General features: G+C 36.7%; 1 protein-coding gene across 2 annotated transcripts in view; it reads left to right on the plus strand.

The window, feature by feature from the left end:
- Positions 1-23,979, plus strand: part of HHIP (hedgehog interacting protein) — a 101,799-nt gene that overhangs the window by 47,269 nt on the left and 30,551 nt on the right. For both annotated transcript variants that reach the window (XM_033215375.1, XM_033215374.1), the window contains exons 5-7: positions 18,483-18,634; positions 19,016-19,189; positions 20,735-20,878. In XM_033215375.1, coding sequence (XP_033071266.1) covers positions 18,483-18,634; positions 19,016-19,189; positions 20,735-20,878 — 470 coding nt within the window. The remainder of the gene's footprint in view (positions 1-18,482; positions 18,635-19,015; positions 19,190-20,734; positions 20,879-23,979) is intronic.

The following is a 23,979-nucleotide window of genomic DNA, read 5'->3' on the forward strand; positions in this document are numbered from 1 at the left end:
TATATATCTAGCAACTGGTAGAACCAGGATTCAAATTTTATGTCTAATAATTGTGGACAAAATCTGTCTAATAACCATCCAAAACCCAGCCTATGAACGCACTTAAAGAAATTTTGCTCCAGAATCAGCACTGATTTTCAACTCTGCTGTCTTCTGTGAACATTGCATAATAAACTAACACCAAGTCAAATACAGACCATGTTCCCGTCCAACTCAGCCTTGGTTCCCAAGCACAAGTCACTTTCAGAATAGCTTGTTGTTGAAGCAGGAAAAAAAAAAAAAAAGGTTGTGCTTGATTTGGCCTTGAGTAGCAACGTGAATTGTAAAGGAAGTTAAGCACAGCTTGCTAGAAGAGTCCCAGTGGCGCTGGTCGACAGAGTGTCCATCTATAGAATTAATTGGAGAGTCTTTTTTTTGATGCTACAGGCAGCCAACGAGTGAAAATGCATAATTTATGCAAGTGTTGGCGAAAAGGCTCACCTGTGCCAAGATAAGATTTTCCCATCTTGGATGAGTGGGAAGTTTAATTTTTCTGCAAAAATAAATTGGAAGTCTAAGTATTAGAACTTACAGGGAAGAGTTATGCTTTCTAATGTATTTAAATAAATGTGAGGTTCTTATGTTCCCTTTCCCAGTCCATTTTATCCTTTAAAAGACACAAGTCACAGGGAGCATGTTAAATATCAAAGAAACTATGTAAACTGGTAGATGTTAATTAACTCTGCCAGACAAAACAGTTGCAGGATTGGATAAATGAGGAAATGCATCATCTAAGAAGTTACATGCAAGAATGGAAGGGATGAGAAGTCATTCTCATACACACAAAACTTCTCAATTCTCCTGTGTCTGGATGAAGGCCATAGACATTTTATGAATTTAAGGTGGGAGCACCAAAAATATCATTGGAGTGCTTATTTCTTCAAGCTTGCTGTGTTGTAAATGTCATCTAGGGACGATGCCATACCAGTAGGAAGATATCATTTAGAGCTTGTTCTAGACACTGAAACCATTTCAGTGACAGGTAAATACCTTCCCAAGGGTTTGGTTTGCAAAAAGAAAAAAAATATCTTTCTATCAATTGCTGGATTAAGTCACACAATTGTTTCAATCTATAGTGATTAAACTATACCTGCACACATGTGATTTACAAGACAGTATGATTTCAGAAAACTTTTATTAATGTATTTGATTTCACTCAGAGTGTGTTCTTTATAACAAACAGGAAACCTCACTAACTATAATCCAAAGTTTGAGCAATGGAAAGGCACATAGATGATGTCGTGCATTATAAATATTTTTTGTACTTGCTAGTTTATTTCTAAGGAAATTATGAAAATGACATCATAATGATGACTGACTTTTATTAGTGTTTTTGCTCTGAAGATCTAGACAAGTAGTTACAAAGAAAAACAAATTGTCTAGTGTTACTGCTTAATACTTTGCCTGATGTTTTCTAGTGACATTAATCTTGGGAAGTGATTCCAGGACTACTATGCTACCATGAGTTCTCTTTTATACATTTATCATCAAAAACAACATGGTGGTAAAGTACAACATTTTTTAAAACTCAAAACAGGAAATAATTACTTTTGATTTTTGCCTAGAGTACTGCTTGGATTAGTCTACAACTTGAAAAACAATTTTAGACCAATATTTTATAGACCATTATTTCTTACTATCAGAGGAAGGTTTAACATAACTGTTTATTATATGTTTTAGCAAGATGCTTCTTTTTTCTACTACTATCAAATAGAAATTGTTAACATTCTGTTTCTAACTGAAGCCTTACTCTAGTATCTTTTCTAGGTAAATTATTTTATTTTATTTTATTTTACTATTTTTTTGAGACGGAGTCTCACTCTGTCGCCCAGGCTGGAGTGCAATGGCGCGATCTCAGCTCACCACAACCTCCGCCTCCTGGCTTTAAGCAATTCTCCTGCCTCAGCCTCCCAAGTAGCTGGGATTACAGGCATGCACCACCATGCCTGGCTAATTTTTGTATTTTTATAGAGACAGGGTTTCCCTATGTTGGCCAAGCTGGTCTCGAACTCCTGACCTCACGTGATCCATCCACCTTGGCCTCCCAAAGTGCTGGGATTACAGGCGGGTAAACCATTTTAAATGACTTATTAGATAATTGTATGTTTTGAAAGAGAAGATAATTGTGTAAAGATAGATGAAATTCACGAAATTGAGATGTAGGTCTTAGAGTCTACTATTAACCCACACAATGAATATTTGAATACCTAGAGGTGTCAGTCATTGGGCTAAATGCTAAGGTGCAATCAAAGAATAATAAAACTTGATTTCCATCTAAGATTTCTGTATGGCGTAGGGAGACTGGTAGGTATAATCAACACAAAGTGATATGATGGTAGTATGGTGTCCTAGCAACACCCAGAAACTACTAGGACGAAAAGAAAAATACATGCTTGCTACACTCTAGAGTCAAGGAAGACTTCGCAGAAGTGCTGGAGCTGGTCTTAAACGATCAACAAGTTATTCCATAGAAACTAGATGGGAATGATCTTCAAAGCCGAGGGAACAAACAAATGCAAATGCATCAGGATATGAAAGCCAAGAGAGCATCAGAGTTGACCGTAGCTTGAAAGACACGAACATGAGATGGAATGACAGAGCGGAGACTGGAAAGAGAGGTTAAGGCCATATTGTAAAGTGTCTTATAGCCCCTGATAAATTATTTGGGTCTATTTTATAGGTGATAAGAGTCAAAAAGTTTTGCTTTGTTGTTATTTTGAAGAGGCAAAGTAAAATGACCAGATTTGTTTGTTACAAATCTATGTGAAGAATGGGCCAGTGTCTTCTTAGCATGGCCAACAGAAACAAAAAACTCTCACAGTCAAAGAAGAAAAATGAACTGTTCTTTACGCTGTCCGTGATATTTTTTAACCTCCATTTAGATTTATATCAAGAAATTCAAAGAAAACAGCTTTATCTGTGTTTTAACCAGCTCAGCAGCAGTGGATGCCAAAGTCACTCCAGCATTAATAAGGGCAGTTCTACCTTAGGCCATATTCCTGCTTCAAGACTGTTTTGGAATGATGGGTAATATTGCACAAAATAATATTTCATTGTATATTGAGGGGCTCCCAGACAATCTTACATGTATCTCCAATATCTACCATTTATTAAAATTGAAAGATTGCCAATTTTCCAATAGGAAGAAAACAAAACTTCCTTTATCATTTTCATAGTGATAAAATATAGACCACCAGATATCTGGATTTCTAATATCAACATCAATATGGCCTTACATTTTGCTTATAAGTATAAAAAAATTCAAGGCTTATTATATCATGCTTACTAATTTTGACAGGTAGTTTCACATTTGAGCCCCTGATTCCTGCTGTCTAGGCTTACATGTGTGACATAAAGACAATATGTTTGCATGTGGCAATATTTAAGAAAGAGAAGAGTAAGGCAATTGATTGATATTGCTGACATTTGTGTCCATAATTAGGCTGATGGATTGCTGCTTCAGGAGTTTTGCTTTTTTAATCATTTGATGATTTTTGAAATATCTATGTAGTTTTTGCTAATGTGCTTATATTTCTATTTTCTTTTTTAATTATCACACATAATACATATAAATACAAACAGTGCCTCTGTTTATATACTTAAATAAGTCTATGTATAGGATTTTTTATATAAGGAAGGAGATGCCTTTTTAAATTTGATTTCAAATAACTCCAGCCACTCAGTAACACATGCAGCTTTACTGCAAAAGCTGCACGTGAGAAGTCTAAGTACCATCAGCAATGCCTCCTCCAAAGCCCTCACTCTAAAGTCACTTGTCATGCATTCTATCAAATAAGGGAGAAAAACCCAAATACTATATCCTATTATAGTTTTCCACCTGAGACTATCAAAATAGAAAAAAAAAGAATTTTTCCTAATGGAAAAAGTCTAAGTGCTCACATAGAATCATTGAATTATCATTTTTGCTAGAGTTGACCTTATGCATTTCAAGGGTGGCACTGTCATGTACAGGAACAGGACACTCATTGCTCCTCCCACCCATCCCCACCATGATGAAGAAAAGAGCTGATTAGTGAACAACTAATAAATATGTGCCATCTGGATACTAGTAACTTTAAATTTTTATTTAACATATTTTTCATTTTTTAAGAAAGTACCTTGTGAGTTAGAAGTTTTCATGCCTTTGCAATAGAAAAAAACTGAAGCTCAGGGGTGTTAAATTATTTCCCCAAAGTCAAACAGCCTGGAAGTCACATAAGCAAAGATTCAAACCCAACTGTCATGTAATAGAGCCCACATTCTCTCCACCATATTTACGTGTGCCCTCAGATATCTAAAATTCTCCACAACCAGCAAGAATAGGAGCACACATATTTTTGTACTCTTCTCTTCCATTTCTCTTTTCCCAAAGAATCACACTCATTACAGATAAAGTATCTCTCTGGGAGGTGCTGTTCTTTCTTTACCTGGAACTTTCTTCCCTTTCTGGCTCCTTCTCATTCTTGAAGTCTCAACTTGAATTTTTAGAGAGGTCTTCCCTCTTTAGAAAGGTCTTCCCTGACACCCTAGTCTGAATTAGATTTTCCTTGAATTCTTTCCCATAACACCCTATCCTTGTCTTTTACAGTCCTCTCCAAAGTTGAAATATGTATTTATGTATAGCTTCACTTGTGTAAAGTCTCTCCCCAACTAGAATACAATATCACAGGCTGTGGTATATTGTAACAATGGCTAAATTTTTTTGAGCACCAATAGTGTGTCAGGGATCATCCTTCTATCTTTCCATGCAACAACCCACAAGGTAGGAAATGTGCATATTTTGAAAGTGGTAAAACTGAGACACAGAGAGGCTAAGGTAACTTTCCCAAAGTTAGAAAGCTATCGAATGAAGGAGCCAAGTTGTAAAGCAAGGTAGTCTGGATCCCTGAGCCCATACTCTTAAACACCATGCTGTGAATGAATAGGGATCTGACAGATGAGGACATAGAAGCAACTGGCATACCACATCTGCCTCTTGATGACTGAGTGACATGCTGGGATCTGAGAGCAAGAGCTGTGCAGTGAGTGAGGATAAATGTTCATAACGTTATAGGTGTTGAAGAGAGTGGGTGCTGGTAGTCAGGAAAGTGGAACCACTATAAACACTTCATTTGCCCTATCATTTAGAATCAGGAACTAATCTCTGCCTAGTGATTCTGGGAATTGGAATGGGACTCAATTTTCCATCAGTTTTTTTTCAAGCTGCTACCTGGGTCGAATTATGAACGTACTAGAACACTAGTCAGTCTTTCACTGTTTGGCTCTTCCCTTAGTTGACCAATAACACAGTCTCAAGCAATTTTAATATCAGAAGTTCCCTCAAATTCTGTCCTTTGATCCAAAATTGTATTAATCACAGATATTTAAAGTAAATTTTCATTATATTAAAAATTATGAGGAACAGAGCTTTTATTCATTGAAATCCATCCTATTGGTGAAACTGCCATGGAAAAGGTGAACAGCTGGACACTGTCCTCCTTAAAATAAATCCTCATGTACTTAAATAAGGTTATTTGTACTCCTCAGAGTTTTATATTTTGTGACTTTAAGAAATTCAAGCCCTCCCTTTAGACTTTCTTTATAAATCCTGTTCTAATTTTATAATCACTTTTCTATCTTTAATCTGAACTTCATCCAGATTGTTTAGATATCTATAATATACAGTTCCCACATTTATTATATCTGTATGGAATAGAACATAATTTCTTTCCTATAGAAAACATAGAACTACAAAATTTTATATTTTAAATTGTCATATAATTTAGTACTGAAGATGCATTTAGTCAGAAATATATAATAGTTTTTATTCAGAATTAATACAAAGATATAAGATATCAAATATCAAAAAGAGTTTCTTAATTTAGATATCTGAGTCATAGCGAATGTTTATTTTCTAAATGTTGATTTGTAGCTAATGATATTTTGGAATAAGAATATTTTTTCATATAAAAATGAATGTTTACATTGTTCATATTTTAGTGTTTTAATGTTTCTGTGTTGCTAGAATTCTGCATTTGATCATTTTGTAAAATAGTACTTAATAAAAATATCAAAGATTCAAAGAACTTGATTCTGCTACTGGGTAAATTGCAAGTTTAATTGACATATAAATCATGTAAACACAAACTCTACTTAGAAAATAATTTTTAAAGTACCATGATTGTTATATGACCTCGAAGTTCCAGCAATCTATTGCATAACTCTTCAAGAGAAGTCACATGGAGGAAACCTCATATTTCCTTAAATTTATTAGTGTTCCTTGGTGGTCTAAACTATTGGGTTTTTTTTTCAAGGTTTCTTTTCAAAGCAATAATCTTACTTAATTGCTTAATGTTTTCTCTTATATAAGTCAGTCTGAGTTCTTATTTAGAGCAACAATAGAAATATATAATGGCCAAGAGCAGTGAAACATGACTAGGAAACTCAAGTATACCAGTGTTATATTTCTATATAATGATGTGAAGATAATGCTTTTAGCTGCATGACCAGCATGTTAGCCACACATCGTAAAAACCAAACTTTATAAAAGCAAGAGGTCAAATTCATTAAAAACAATTTTGTACCCTTTGCTACAGTTAAGCATTTATCTTTAATATTGTGATTTCTTTCTTCTATTAAAAGGGCCCTGAAGCTCCCATTTTCTGACAGGAGAAAAAAAATTAAAGCAAAAATGTTATAAATCACACGAAACTATTGAGAATACTTACTTTATATTCCTGGGTTTAATGTTTAAAATAAAATGGTAAGACTTTATGTCTCAGAGATTTTAGCTTTAAAGATGGTGAATGAAATCATATAAGTCCATTTTATTTCCTTTGTTTTCAACATAAAAATCTAATATTCCAGTAATTCCATAAAATTAGCTTTTGTTTTTACAAAAGTTAATAGTTCTTATGTTTGTAAGATTGTTACTAATAAAGTATGAAAATGCATTTGTCTTTATTATAGACCAAGTCATTCTAAAAAAGACACTTCTTATCCACTAATAAATTATAAGGGAGTCTGAATAAGTTAATGGGTTTTCTAAATTGTCTTCCTTATTCCAAAGAAAATACTTGCTTTTCTAACAAGATTTGCTCAACCTTTGTCAACTTAATTTTTTTTAACTATTCATGATTTAAGAATGGTCCTAAGAGTGAAATCCATGAGACACTGAGAGAACAAAGAATTGAACCTCTCCAAATATAAATAATATTTCCTTTATTCTGTGGCATCATCTAGTCTTTGGGGATATGTATGTTTTTGATGCATGTGCATACTCTCACACACTCCTTGAATAATCTTATATTCATTCACCTTTAGCTTATAATTGAATATCCAAATTTAAATCTAAATTTGGTGTCTTTTTTGTTTCTATAAATATGTGTCATATTAGTCAATAGGGGCCTGAAGTAATTTTCACAGCTCTTTGCTACTATCAAAAATACACATTTTTCTAACATAAATCTTGGCAGTGCATTTTCACATTGGGTTTGTTTTTGGTGGGGAGGAAATATTGTGATTTGCCATCGGTGTTATTAAAGAACACACAAATGTTGGGGTCTATTTATTTCACCTCTTATCTTAGTCTACTAAATAAATTGCTTTATGTTTAACTTTAGAGTATAAATTTTATATATTTTAACAAAAAACTATATTTCTACCATAGCAAAGTTAAGGGTGTTTCAGTTTTAGAACAAAAGGTTTACATTACATCAAGCCTTACAAATCATTCATTAATAAACCAACCACTGGTAATACATACCACCTAAACCTCCTGAAAAGATATACACAAATCTTTATCAAAAGTATGTGGTGAGCCTTGTGCTAAATATAAGTATAAATGTGCCTGTCCATGCCTGCAATTTTCTGAAGTCCAAAAGTTCTTTGGATGGCAGGCAGCAAGTTAATACTTCTTCTACATAATGTGCACGCATTCCTCATCTGATCAAAATATAGGACTTCACATTCTCTGCTTCAAAATCACATTCCCTACTTGAGAAGCTTATTATGTTATGGAACAACTGAATGTGAGAATAGTTCTTCCCTCTCTGTGCACTATAATAGTTAGATCTTCAATTCGAATAGCATTTTAGAGCCCATTAAGTAATTTTACATTCATCATCTTCTTGGATTATCTGAACAACTTTATGTGCTAGATTGAAGATATTTACCAAGAAGTTTTCCTTTGCCTCAGTGAGAGTATTTATGCCACACAAATTTACACAAATCCGCACTTCTTTTTTTCCCAAACAGGCCATTTACTGGCACAACACTATCTTAAAACCTAAATTAACCTTTGTGTTAAAATAACTGAGGTACACACTTCAGTATATCCCACGTAAGTTAAAATGACTATGTCATTTAATTTAAAGTAATATATATGAGTTAAAGTAACTGAGGGATGAGCTTCATTTTATTGCCTTGAAGAACTTCGGACACCCAAGTTACTTAAGACTATTTCAAAACCGCCTCAGTTCATGAACAATAGGTGCTGATAAGAGAATATAGTCTCTTCTCTTTTTGTTCATTTCTTCATTTAGGAAGTACTTGGTAGAGCATTGTAACATAATAGTTCTCATTGTGTGTCTTCCAATCACAGACAATCTCTGCTTTGCTACCTCTATTTGCACATTTGGGGCAAGTTACTCAATTCCCCTATGCCTCTGTTTCCTTACATGGAAAGTAAAGATAATAAAACAGCATTAAACTTTAGAGTTGTTATAGAGTTTAAACAGAATAATGCTTGAAAATCACTTAGTACAGTCTCTGGCATGCAGTAAGAACTCAGTACATCCTATTTGTACTATAACAAGGAGGTACAGTCAGTACCTCCACTGTCAATGAGGTACTATGTAAGAAATCAGAAATACCAATATGTGGTCTCTGCCTTCAAGAAGCTTACAGTATACTGGAGACTTGTTCCTAATTTACATATCTAACATTTGGTTGTATCTAACATTTTGTTGTGTCTAACAAAGTAGTTAGCTTAATATTTTACCCTTTTACAGTTCCATCTAGAATATATTTTTAAATTTTTTGTTCAACAAGTCTTAAGCCTATGGTTCATAATGGTTTTGTGAGGTTACAAAGTTTTTTCTAATTTTAATTTTTATTCATTTTTTATTCCCAAGAATATTCTTGTAGTTTTGTTAAACCATCATTAATTTATTTTCATTTAGCCTAAGTGAACAGAATAAAAGCTTTGCTTTCTCTGTCACCAATATTTCTATATTTTTTTCTTCAAAAAATTGTTTACTGCCCGGATTTTCTTTTTGAGAAGGGTTTATGTTTTTTGGAGGCTTATTGTTTTATTACTTTATTATTTCAAATAGATGTTTCATACAGTTTAATTTTATTAGAGCATTTTGTCTTATTAGGAAGATATTTTAGAAAATGGAACTTTGGAATACTATGGATATTATTAACATCTGATGCATATTGAGCCAGATAGTTCCCTGTGTTTAAGTCATTCTCTCATATTATATTGGATTTCTTGGGCACATATATTAAAGTTTCCACAGCTGTCGACTGCTGCCCGGGCAAGATAAAAGGTACAAGTCAATCCAATCTCTAATACGCCATAATGTGTCACATGCCACAGTTCAAATGCTTTAAAAGCCTAGGGAGGAAATAGTAATATGAAGAAAATAAATTAAATTCCATTTGACAAATATAAATTTTATATAAAATAAATCATATATATACATAAAATCTTGTGACTATAATAGTTAAAAGTGTATAACTGAGTATGTATATACATTTTTCCTCATAGGTGGAAATATCAAAAGATCATTCATGTATGGAATAAGAAGTAGAAAATAGCCACTTCCAGTATCTTCCAATATCTTCACTCTGAGTAGGCTGTAACTTAAACCTAGTATGACTGATTTATTTTGTTTTTTTGAAGAAAGTAGAAAAGAGAATTACTGTCACTTACAGGTAGATGATTCCCGTGTGGAATCTCTTTTATTCTCCCATTTGCACTTTTCTAATCTGTCTTTGCATCTGCTACCTTCAAAAGATAAAATGCTTGAAAATCCTAAACGCAGATTTGACATGGACCAATTGCCACATATCAGAGATTATATACTCCATGAGACGCTTCCTACAATTCTGAATTGCTGGTTATCTTCTAGCAGCTCTCCAATGTTATCTGAAGCAGGACAGATTTCTTTGTCAGGTGTGAGGGAGTGTGATGGAGGTGAGCTTTTGTTCCCCCCAGCATTTTAAAATTGTATATGCAGTTATGCACTGCATAAAGACATTTGAGTCAATAATGGATCACATATACAACGATGGTCCCATAAGATTATAACACTGTATTTTTACAGTACCTTTACTATGTTTACATGCACAGATGCTGGCCGTTGTATTAAGTTGCCTACAGTATTCAGTAACGTAACATGCTGCACAGGTTTGTAGCCTAGGAGCAATAGGCCATGCCATATAGCCTAGGTGTGTAGTAGGCTCTGCCATCTCAGAAGGAATCCCCATTGTTAAGCCTTTCACAACTGTACTTTCTTGGAGGACTGAAACAGTGAGTAAACATGATTAAGGAGAAGAGACAAGTTGAGCCTCAGTATTCCGTTAATTGGAGTAAGTTTAAAGGAAAACCAAATCCGGAAAAGTAGAGGAAATTTTAATGAAAAGGGAGAATTCCTGTTAGAAGTGATAGATCCTTAGTTTATTGTGGCTGGTTGCATCCTCAGAGAATAGTGCAGGTCAGAAAAGCCAAAAGAGTGGATTACAAAATGACATGAGATATTTTATGTCTTTCCCAAACCTAAGTTTAGAAGAAAAAAAAAAAAAGTCAAGTTCAAGAGTAAGAATTTTATGAATGAAAAGAAAACTACCAAATTATTTGAAGTATTCTTGAGTGGACTTGATCATGATCTCCATTTCCCTAAAAAAGAGAATGGGCCAAGTAAACTTTCAGGTTCTTTCTGGGGTGTTTTCTGACACCAAATGAGAAGTTTCCTCTCACACCCACCAGTACTCCCACACCAATTGTGCGCCCAATGATTCAATTTAGTTCAATTCAATTCTGAAACTATCTGGACTTAGCTCAGACCTCACAGGTTAAGGACTCAGCCCCATAAGACTGCCCCTACTTCAATTACCAATCACAAATGGGGTGCCCATGCTACCACATTTCTGCCCAGCTGGCTGCAAATTTGGAAGTTCCCATAATTCGCCTTCAGGCTTGATAATTCACTAGAATGACTCACAGAACATAGGAAAGCACTTTTATTTACTATTTACTGGTTTACTATGAAGGATACAACTCACGAACAGCCAAATGGAAGAGAGGCATAAAACAAGATATTGCAAGGGGGTGCTGTGCAGAGCTTCCCTGCCCTCTCTGGGCGTGCCACTCTCTGTGAACCCTATTGTTTAGGGTCTTATGGAGGTTTCACTACACAGACATGATTGATGATTGAATTACTGGCCATTGGTGATTTAACCCAACCTCCAACCCCTCTCACTCCCTGGGATTGTGGGGTGGGCTGAAATTTCCAATTCTCTAATCACATGGTGGGTTCCTCTGGCTACCAGCCCCCATCCTGAAGTTATCTAGAAGCCCACCAAAGTCAGCTTATTAGTATAAAATCAGGTGTGATTAAAGTGGTTCCTTACAAATGAAAAACAAAATGCACTCCTATCACTCAGGAAATTCCAAGAGTTTTAGAGGCTTTGTGCTAAGAACTGGAGACAAAGAACAAATTTTTTTTTTTATATCACAGAAACAAATCAGTCAGTCCCTCCCATAAGCTAGCTCAGGGACCTCAGGGGATTGACTCCTGTTATGAGACCAATTTAGACTTTTGGAACTATTGAAAAGCGATGCTCCTTATCTTTTCCAAGAGTTGTAAAGAAATCAGTGCTCTGCAATGTGTTTCGCAGCTTATACACACAGCAAAATAACACAGCTTTAATCAACTTAAAATGCAAAGATTGTCCTCCAGTTAGTAGAAATAGTTTATATATATTTAATTTTACCTTCTCTGTATCTTGGATACTCGTTTGACTAACTTGGGAGTTTTGATCTGACCTGAATTCATATGTGAAAGTTTTACGTGTCCACATTTTATCCAATGGTCTTCTCGCTCCTTCTCCTCAATTCTGAAGGATACTTTCACTTCATTCTGAAGAATGTTGGTTATTCTTTCAATACTGACAGCTATGAGAAAGAGCTTATTGTAACAGAGTGTTCCTTAAGTATCTCCTTGTGAACTTATATATGAACTTCACTGGTCTCTTTCAGTGCTCACAGGAGGGCATGGCCATGAAGACACAAGTCATAAATCCTTGGGATCCTTTTTTAGAAACCGATTAAAATATTCATGTGGTAGGCAGAATAATGCCCCTCCCCAAACGATGTCCTTATCCTTTCCCTAGAACTTGTGAACATGTTACCTTACATGGTAAAGGGGAATTGAGGTTGCGATGGAATTAGAATTGCTAAACAGCACATAGGGAGATTATCCTGGATCATCTGGGTGGGCTCAGTGTAATCACAAGTTCTTAAAAGTCGAAGAGGGAGACAAAGGAGGTCAGAGTGATGTGATATGAGAAGGATTCAACCTACCATTGCTGGCTTTGAAGATAGAAGAAAGAAGACACAACCTGAGACATGCAGATGGCTTCCATAAATTGGAAAATGAACGAAAATGGATTATCTCCTAGCACCTCCAGAAAGAAACTTAGCTCTGCCAACATTTATTATAAACTGTGAGGCCCATGTTGAGCTCTAATCTACAAATTAAGATAACAAATTTGTGTTATTTCAAGCCACAAAGTTTGTGGTAAATTTTTATAGCAGCAATAGAAAATGAATACAATCTGGTATTGTGTTTGAACTAACAGTTCTCAAACAAACCTGTTTTCCCATTTCCAACCAGCAAATAGTTACAGTCTAAGAGAAAGCATAGATTTGCGTGAGAGGGTCACATGTTAACCCCAAGTCGTCTTTTTCTTCTTTTTCCTTTCATGATACGTATCAGCAAAACATACACAAGAAAATGACAGTTAATAAGAGAAATGTGAAAGCTTGCCTTATAGTAAAAGTATATATCTTATAGGGAATTCAAAATACCACCACTCTATTCTTAGGTTAATTCTTAAAAATTCCTTGAGCATTAAGACAGCAACAATTTTACTAGAGAGCTTCATTCATACCTGTGTGCCTGTGTCATGTACGTAACATAAATTACAAGATGGTCTTACTATTTGTAGAAACTCTGCTTATTTCTTCAGGTAATTTAGTTTTTATGTAATCAAGCTGGTTTTTTTCTTTTTCTTAGCGAGTTTTAGAGTGGAGAAACCTCAGGCGCCAATATATAAATTAATCTTTGTGTCAGAAGTTACAAAAAATATTTAATTCTTATCTTTAACACTTGTTTTTTGACCATTTCCAACAGTGTAGCATTGTTCATTCTCCTCAAAAATCTCCAAGTATGGTGAGAATGAAACAACTCGAAATTCAAAACTATACTTTGTTAAGTGCTTCCATATATAAACTCTTTGAGAGCAGGGATTTATTCTTATTAATTGTTTATCCCTAAGCACCATATCCAACACATAATGGGTATTCAATAAGTATTTGTGGAATAAATGTAAAATAAAATTTTTGACAAGGCAGTAACAACTAATGTCTTGAACATAGTGTCACATTGTTTAGTTTATGTTTCATGGCTTTCTTAATATCACAGGGTCATGTTGTGGATGACTGAACTTGAAGTCAGCCACTTCCCAAAAGGTCACTAAGAAAAGTTATGTTTCCTAAAATGTACAAGTCAGTAATTCCTGAAGGACATTAGAGCAAATTTAAAGCAAAAACAGAAATCAGAAAAAAAATAACTTTAACCACATTAAAGTATGAAGAGAATGCTGTCTTTTAAATATCACCATGAAAGATGTTGCCCTACAATGTCTGTTAAAAAAGAAAAAAATAGGGCCGAGTGCAGTGGCTCACGCCTGTAATACCCACACTGTCAGAAACCAAGGCAAGAGGATCGCTTGAGCCCAGAAGTTCAAGGCTGCAGTGAGCCACGATTGTGACACTGCACTCCAGCCAGGGTGATAGAGTGAAACCATGTGTAAAAAAAAGAAAAGAAAAAAATACTTTATGTTATCATCATTTTATGATTATCTCTTCTTTCAAATAGATACTTAATTATTCAAAGAAGGGAATATCCTTAATTTGTTAGAATTTTGATCTGTTCACCAGGGAAGAATTTATCCCAAAGCTGCAGCACTAGGTCTGATCTTGTACTTACATTAAAGTTATCAGTACTCTTCATTTTGTGGTTGTCTATTTTCTGTGGACCCTGTGAAATTGCTTTTAAGAGCTGACTGATAACTAGAATGGCAGATAGTTAAACACTTATTAAAAGTGTCTGAAGAGGGTGTTATGATTTTCTCTGAAATAAGTTAGTCTCCAGGTTCCAAATTGTGGGAACATTATTTTCAAATCATTCAACACTCCAAATTTGAGCAGTCATTTGTGTTTGCTGTAGGGCTGTCCAGAAGTTAATGTAGCACTGAAGAGCTGAGCAAAGGGGAAGAGGGGGTCTTGTGGCAGCCTATGAAGCTTGGATGAGGTTCAAGTCAGTAAGTTGTTTTTTTTAAAGCATTACCAAACTGAGGAAACCCTAAATTCTTGTTGGTAAGTTACTTGTTGCCCTTCTAGCTTTCAGTTTTGTTCTAGCAATGCTGTCTGTGCATTCCCAGAAGCATAACATACAAAGTGCTCAGTGCTAATAATGAAGTACAATTATGATGTGAATATTTGGACAAATCACTGCTTTTCACATGAGTAAGGATAAACATTTTGGACACTGGTTAACAGTTTTTAAAAGTATAGTGTTAGGGCTAAGTGCAGTGGCTCACGCCTGTAATCCCAGCACTTTGGGGGGCCGGGAGGGTGGATCACCTGAAGTCAGGAGTTCAAGACCAACCTGGCCAACATGGTGAAACCCCATCTCTGCTAAAAATGCAAAATTTGCTAGGCATGGTGGCAAGTGCCTGTAATCCCAGGTACCGGGGAGGCTGAGGCAGGAGAATCACTTGAACCCGGGAGATGGAGGTTGCAGTGAGCCGAGATTGAGCCATTGCACTCTGGCCTGGGCAAAAAGAGTGAAACTCCATCTCAAAAAAAAAAAGGATAATGTTAGAAGTCAGTGTCTTTTTGAAAGGCACGACTGCTTGAATCACGAATCTTCCATTTGCCATTCTATTAATATGTTTTCCTCCCTTTTTAGCCAGCTTGGCTCAACTAATCACTGGAAGCTCAAGAATAAAATAAAAACTCTCCAGATGCTCCCTAGACTCAATTCAGTAATTGACATTTCTGGAAGGAGTGTATGATTTTGATTCCATATTCTCTGAGCCATAAAACCACACATAATGAAGGGGAAGGACGAGAAGGGGTAAGAAGGAGAGCAGTTAGTAGTATCAACACCAAGGCTTTGTTGTTTTTTTCTACTGAGCCTCTAAAATTGCGTTATCGGTTTTGGAAACAGAGTGAAGAGAAGGGAGTCTTTGGATTAGGGGACCAGACCAACAGAATGGGGCTTTGAACACACACAGTCAGAGCTGGGGCAAAGGGGACTATGATAATAAAAGGAAGTACAGGAGCCTGGGAGATCTGGTCTGCTGGCCAGTCCCGGTTCCAGGCACCAACATCCAGGCTCTCGGGCTACGACAGTGTCCTAGTGAAGACTACAGCTGAAGCAACCTTAAATATCTGGTGGTATTTCTAATGGTGTGGCCTCTAACTGACCCTGGTCTAAAATTAACCCTTCAGTGCCCAGTCAATATATTTCTTCATAAGACCTTGAAAAATGACCCAGACCTTAGAGATAGGTTTGCATTCGAGAGTTAAATCATAATTTGTCAGTAATATATTTTAATTAAATAGACAACATAACTCTGAAGTCTAATTCAAGTGAAATATGAGCTCTTAATACATTAATCTCCTGCACAGTGTGGCACAACAGGAGTGTATCTCTCCTTTCTAATTTCTGAACATTTAGGAATCCTGTTATATAATTTTAAAATCTAGATTCAAGAAAATCTAGGATATTTACATAATATATTAAATTGTTTTCATCAGTGTAGTTATGAAAGTGAGTATTTCCCTGAAATGACTTAGTAAAATTTCTAAACTACTTTGCACCTGGAAGTTGACCCAAAAATGAGATCATATGCAATGATTAATCAATTGTAAATCCTATTACCTGAAAAATTCAGAATTACTGACTTTGTTTTAATTGCTTTTTTGATTTATTTCTCTGTCATTCACATGTCTCATTCTGTTTCCATATTTGGCACTTGAGTAATGTCAAAAATGCCCCCAAAGTCATTTCTGTGATAGATGGTATCTCTAAAGTGAATGGTTGTCCTCTATCACTTGTGGATTTGTTTAAATCTCTTTTCCCATCTGTCTTTCTACAATGCCTTAATTCTACATTCTTAATTCCTAAAAAGCAACTAACACAGTTTTAAAGCATGTTGCTATCCAATTCAAATTGTATTTCTGATGATTTGATTAAAAACTACAAAGAACTACTTTCAACAAAAGCTGCTTATAGTGGAACAGAAACATTTGTGAAGTAGGCATGCAGTACTTAACCTGCACTCACAGCTTTAGAGGGAAATATATTTGAGGGAGGAATTAATCACAAACGAAATCCCACCCTTGGGCCTCATTAGACAATCCGTCAAGGAGGTTCCAATGTGCAGTGGCTACTCTACAGTCAAATTGTACTTAAATATCCTAGCTTCCAGTGTCTCATGAGAAAGCCAAGAGATTTTTATATAATAAAGATTTAAGCAGAAAAACAGTACCCTTGAGTTAATATTAAAATCACCAGAACAAGATAATCTGTAAAACAGAGAGTCATTCATATATAAGTCATTAGAGTTTTACCTTTATGATTAAAATTAAAATTATGCGTATTGTGATGAGCAAGAAAGTTGACTTTTTGACATTGAAATAATGATTTGGTCGTTCTGTGTATTTGCAGCCATTTTAATAGTTATATGCTCTGAAAGTTTGGATATTCTACTTTGAGTGATCTATATCTAAAAATGGTTTTCTCTAAGCCAGGAAACAAATCAATGTTTATTAAAAGTAAACTTTTATGCCTAAACCTTTCAATTCTGAACTCCATGTAAAATAAGAACTACAAATAGTTCCTTGCTTTGCTAATAACATATACTATTCTGTGAGGGACAAAAACATGAGAGTGCTTCCATGACTGAACATGACCTTGTGAAGAGGTTGCAGTATTAGAGATTTTTTTTTTTTCTCTACTAACACTTGAGAAGGAATAACTTCTCATAGCTTTTTGCCATAGGCTATGTCGTGATGTTTAATGGAATAAATAAGGTGATGTACTATCAGCAGTTGCAGCATTCAATTTATATGCCATAGTTTTCAACGAGAAAGTGCTCCCTGGCTTTATTAGTATGTGAACTTTAAGACTCTGATCTAGATAATTTTAGATACTTTGATTTCATTATAGAAATTCCTAGACTACTTGTGGGATAAAACAAAGGCCAAGGCCATATTGAATTTCAACAAGTTGAATTAGCAGAAAATGAAGATAAAATGCCTTTCTATTTAAGAACATGATGATGTTTTAATTGTTATAGCATTTGGCATGCCTAATGTATACAATCCTTGACATTCGTATAATAACACAAGAAAGTTGTTTGGGATTTTTCTTTAATTTCCTAGTGTCCCCTTTCCTCCCTAGCATTTCTCCCACTCCTTCCCCAGCCGTGGCCTTTAGGCCTCCTCCCGCTGCTTCATCCTTCTGTAAAGAAAAACCTTATACAGCGAAGGGATTCATGTAAAACTGCCTCATTTATAGATAGATAGGCAAGGCTGCCTATTACCTAGCTATGATGAACAGACCACCATCGTTGTGACAACTGATGTAGATGCCTCCAGGGTAAAGCAAAGGTTTACATATTACACAAGCAATTTAACTGTTTTCTAAACATATTGCCAAGACAGTGGGAGTTGGCAGCCCACACTGTGTTTTAGGTTTTGGAGACTTGGATTAGAAGTGACTGTTGATTATGAACCTTTTTATTTGTCTTCTATGAACTACAAGCAACCTAGTAACCCAGGAAAGAATTCTTCACAGCACTTAAACTTGTCTTCCTGGCATCCCAAGATTACATACACAAATCACTTGACAAAAGTGGTGTAAGACTCTTGCGCATAGATAACCACACAAGACAATTGTCTTGTTCTAACCCTTAAAGAGTTCCACAAAGTGAAATGCTTTATAATCCTTTTTTGTGCAGTAGGCAAGGAAGAAAAGAAAGGAGGTTGGGCAAAGATTATCCAAAGGAAAGAAAGAGACTCTTTTGGGGTTCCAGTTGAAACACAATAAAGAACATAATTAACTTTACAATTCTTTGTGTTTTTCATTTGACTGCAGGGAGGAGATGAAAGAGGACTGCTAAGCCTCGCATTCCATCCCAATTACAAGAAAAATGGAAAGTTGTATGTGTCTTATACCACCAACCAAGAACGGTGGGCTATCGGGCCTCATGACCACATTCTTAGGGTTGTGGAATACACAGTATCCAGGTATCACTAAAAGGCATCAAAGCATAGATATTTTTCATCTTATTTTCTCATCATCTTTTCATAAGTTTTTTTAATTTAGAAGTTGCAAATAAGTAGCTAAATAAGGTGGCAATAATTAAATCATTATCTCCATCTTACTGAAAACTCCCTATGTGTCTTTAAGAGAAATTGAGGACAACAATGGTTTTGACATTTTTCCTCAATTATCTCTCAACTTAAAGGCTACTTCTGAAACTTGGGTATTAGCTTCATTTCAAATATACGTTTCCTTATTTACTATGTGCCAGGAGTTTGTTTTTTCATTTATATACTATTTACTTTCTGATGGACTCACCTTAAATCTTTTAACAGTCATTATATTCTTTTCTTCCCACAATGTAGAAAAAATCCACACCAAGTTGATTTGAGAACAGCCAGAGTCTTTCTTGAAGTTGCAGAACTCCACAGAAAGCATCTGGGAGGACAACTGCTTTTTGGTCCCGACGGCTTTTTGTACATCATTCTCGGTGATGGGATGATTACACTGGATGATATGGAAGAAATGGATGGGTTAAGGTAAAAGACTGATCACAAATGGGTTCCTGTCAAGGTTAAAATGGTTTAAGTGCCAGGAGAAAAGGTGGGCACCGGTGAATTAAGAACCATCTTTGAGGGCCGGGCGCGGTGGCTCAAGCCTGTAATCCCAGCACTTTGGGAGGCCGAGACGGGCGGATCACGAGGTCAGGAGATCGAGACCATCCTGGCTAATACGGTGAAACCCTGTCTCTACTTAAAAATACAAAAAACTAGCCGGGCGACGAGGCGGGCGCCTATAGTCCCAGCTACTCGGGAGGCTGAGGCAGGAGAATGGCATAAACCCGGGAGGCGGAGCTTGCAGTGAGCTGAGATCCGGCCACTGCACTCCAGCCTGGGTGGCAGAGCAAGACTCCGTCTCAAACAAACAAACAAACAAACAAACAAACAAAAAAAAACCATCTTTGAAAGGTCACCTTGTTTAAATACTTAACTTTTGTAGTCAGTGTCTGCATTTATGAAATGGAGAGGAATTCACTAATATGCTATGTGATCTTTTGTTTGTCATGAAAAGAGTTACTCTTGTGTAGTTCTCTGCTCCAGGGCTGCCTCTGCTACACACAGCACTGAAAAGCAGTGGCCCTGTACAACCATACTGCCTCTCAACACTGCGTAATGGGCTAAGATCGCCCAGCGAAGCTGCTTGGGGAATATAGAATACATAGATGTAGGCTGACAAAAATTAAGAGAACAGAGGCAGAAAAAAAAAAAAAAAAAAGCAGCGTACTGCTGATGCCACAGTCCTCAGCCACCACCATCACACTGTGTCTTGGTTCAGTTGCTTGTCTGGAATGCCCTGGTTTCATTTTCCACAATAAGGAATTTATTTTATTTAATTACTCACTTATTTATTCAGACAAAGTCTCACTCTATTGCTCTGGCTAGCATGTAGCGGCACCATCATGGCTCACCGTGGCTTGAAACCCCTGGGCTCAAGAGATCCTCCTGGCCTCATGCCACCACATCTGGCTCATTTTAAAATTTTCTGTAGGCCGGGCGCGGTGGCTCACGCCTGTAATCCCAGCACTTTGGAAGGCCAAGGTGGGTGGATCACGAGGTCAGGAGATCAAGACCATCCTGGCTAACACGGTGAAAACCCATCTCTACTAAAAATACAAAAAATTAGCCAAGCGTGGTGGCGGGCCCCTGTAGTCCCAGCTACTCAGGAGGCTGAGGCAGGAGAATGGCGTGAATCCAGGAGGAAGAGCTTGCAGTGAGCCGAGACCACACCACTGTACTCTAGCCTGGATGACAGAGCGAGACTCCGTCAAAAAAAAAAAATTTGTGGAGATGGAGTCTCGCTATGTCGCCAGGCTAGCCTTGAACTCTTGGCATCAAACAATCCTCTCACCTTGGCTTCCCAAAGTGCTGGGATTACAGACATAAGCCACTGCATCCAGCCACTTTAATATTTTATTTCAACTAAGGGGATGATTCTTTCATCAATAGAGCAACCTCACCATATTTAATATAGGTGAGATATATAATGAAAATGTAAAACACATATTCTGTCCCCCAATTTCTCAGTGATTTCACAGGCTCAGTGCTACGGCTGGATGTGGACACAGACATGTGCAACGTGCCTTATTCCATACCAAGGAGCAACCCACACTTCAACAGCACCAACCAGCCCCCTGAAGTGTTTGCTCATGGGCTCCACGATCCAGGCAGGTGAGAACACGTCTGTCTTCTCCCCAGCTTTAAAGCCAGGCGGGGATCCGGCAACCGGGAAAATATAGCATAGAGCATATACCATCACAAAGCAGCCAAAGATGGTATCTAAGGCCGAGCCTCTGAAATCACAACAGGTCTTTACTCAAGTGAGTATTTAGCACTCCGTCTTCTATTATTGTGAGAAGCAGATTGAGAAGGCAGATTAGACAAGGAAAAGGACAAATTCATGGAGAAAAATTCACCTTAGAATGTGGAGAGGTTATTATCAGATAAACACTATTGGACTAGTGTAATGACCAAGACTTTAATCTGAACAGTTTAGAGAGATACACTTTTTGATCTGTCTCCTTAAATCCCACTGAATCTTAAGTTCTTTATATATTACATGAGGGTAATAATAACTGCCTTGCAATGATTAAATAAAAATCTGTAAGTAAAGTACCAAATAGTGTGTCTGACCCCTGGTAAGTTTTAAATAAATTGCAATTCTTATTATCATAGCTTCATTTAAAATATGATGCTGCAGTGTTAATTTGCAAGGAGTTGAGTGAAATATTAACTTTTATTTCACTTTGAAAACATTGCAAATACTAAAGGACTCCATATTAACTCTTGGTACTGTAATGAACCAAAACAAAAGAAAACTAAAAAGTATGTAGAGTGAGAAATTTGGGGTACATTTTGTAAAAATGCTATGAAGTATAATACAGCAATTCAGTAACAAAAGCTTCATCCAGTCTATGATCTATTATTCCTACTCAGGGATATCTAGCCACATCTATTCATTTACTAGGTAAGTTATTATTACCATTTAATGTTTATTGAGTGTTCACTATGTGCAAGGTGAATATTTCTCAAACTTTTTATTTTTATAATCCCTCATGCCCTTCATCTCCCCTCCATCAAACCCAAGGCTACAGTTCATTTCCTTTTTGGCATCTCAGCAGATCTTAAAATCTGTGCGACAGGGAATACTTAAGGTGGGTTCAGGATGTGGAGGAAACTGTCACATTCCATTCCTAGAGCTCAGAACTCACAGATACCACCACAAAGCAACACTTTGAAGTCAGGCAGCCTGAGTCACCACAATCCCACTGGAGCTTTCTCACAACCTTCCTGGGGGTCCTGAACCTCAGTGCAAAAACATGGGATGAGGTGCTTTACAGAGCAGATGTGTGGCAAGATGCCTGTGCTGCGGGGCCTCCCCACCTCTGGTGGCAGAGGGCTGAAGGAAAAGTTGGTGTTTATATTCCACTTCCCTCCAAGAGTATTCTAAGCAGAAGACGATTTAATAAAGTAGAAAGAAAACTAAATTAATTATTGGCTAAAAATAAAGCAAACTTTTGTTAAGCACTTTGCTGCAGGGTGCTGAACTAAGTATCTTGTGTACTTCATCTCCTCTCTGCTTCTCAGCAAGGCTCACCATCAGCCCCACTTCTCCCACTCCCCTTTTATTAATAGACTAGTTTTCAGGACAGCAAAATTGAGATAAAGGTATAGACATTTTTATATTACCCTTACCTCCACACATGCATAGTCTCTCCCATTATTATCATCCCCATAGAGAAACATTTGTTATAGTCGGTGAACTGACATTGACACGTGATCATCACCCAGAGCCCATGGTTTACATTAGGGTTCACTCTTGGTGTTGTGCATTCTGTAGGTTTAGATAAATAGATAATAACATATACCCACCATTATAGTATCACCCAGAGAGTGTCACTGGCAGGGCGCTTTTTCACATAAGAAACTGAAGGTTACAATGGTCAAGCAGTTCTTAGTGGACCTGGTATTCAGCCAGAGCCAAAGCTCCAAGCCCCCAGCAACTCCATCTGGCCTACTTTGCAGATTTGCTGTTTCTTGTTGGAAACAAGTCAAACCTCTTTTTCTCAGAGTTTCTCCATCTTCAAAGAAAGGTAATAGAGGAAAATGTTCTCCCCAATGTGGATTTAGTTCCACCTTAAGTCACAGCATGACTCTATCATGATCCCTGCCAGGCATTGTCTTCTGTGAATCATTGAACTAGAGAGGACAATAAAGGGACTGTTGCCACAGAACAACTAACCCATCTTTGGCAGGTCAGGCTTATGGTTTCCCTGTCATGAATGAGATCATCTGGAGCCAACAGTTTATGTTTTGTTTTTTTTTTTTTTTTTTAATAATTGCTTCATGACTCTTATGTCTCTTAAGAACCAGCACCAACTCTCATTTCTTTATCTTATTTTTTAAATTTCTTTATTAGCTCCAATGGTTTGATTTTGTTTTTAAGTAATTAATATATTTTGTTGGCCTAGAACAGTGATTCTCAGTGGGATAATTTTACCCCCAGGGGACATTTGGCAATGTCTGGAAACATTTTTGGTTTTCACAATTAGGGTGTGGTGGAGGGTGAGGGAGTGATGCTACTGGCATTTCGTGTGTAGAAGCCAGAGATGCTGCTAAACACCCTACAGTTGGCAGCACAGCCTCCCCAGACAAAAAATTACCTGGCCCAAAACGTCAGCAGTGCCAAGGTTGAGAAACCTAAAAGCAATGCAAGCCTGTTTTCCACACTTTTGATAACTTCAAAAATTGTATTATATAACTTTATTCTTCTCCCAACCCAAGCTCCTCATACCCAGTCCCTCAGTGATTGAAATATTCCACAAACCTTGATCCCTTCTTATATTCCTGGCTTTGAACCAGATAACAGGATGATAGTGATGAAATTGCAAGTCATGCCTCCCCTTTGGAGCTTCCTGTCAGTGGCTTAAGTCACAGAGATACTCTGGCCCCCAGATTAGGAATGGAAAACATGAAAACAGAGTCAACGTAAAGACCTCAACTTTTGTAGGGACCAGCTTTACTATATTCCAGGAATTAGAGCACATGTTTTCCTGTGTTAGAGCAGCCTAAGTTTTAGAATGCAGCAAATTCATATAAGAAACCCAAAAATAATATTATAACTAGTACTGTATTGTGTGGCACAGAGATGAGTTGACAGTGACACTGTTTTTTTTTTTTTATGTTATTTTACCTTAAATTCTGGGATATGCACACTGAACATGCAGGTTTATTACATAGGTTTACATGTGCCATGGTGGTTTGCTGCACCT

This window comes from Trachypithecus francoisi, unplaced genomic scaffold, assembly GCF_009764315.1.
Source record: "Trachypithecus francoisi isolate TF-2019V2 unplaced genomic scaffold, Tfra_2.0 Lachesis_group1, whole genome shotgun sequence".
Classification (NCBI taxonomy): domain Eukaryota; kingdom Metazoa; phylum Chordata; class Mammalia; order Primates; family Cercopithecidae; genus Trachypithecus; species Trachypithecus francoisi.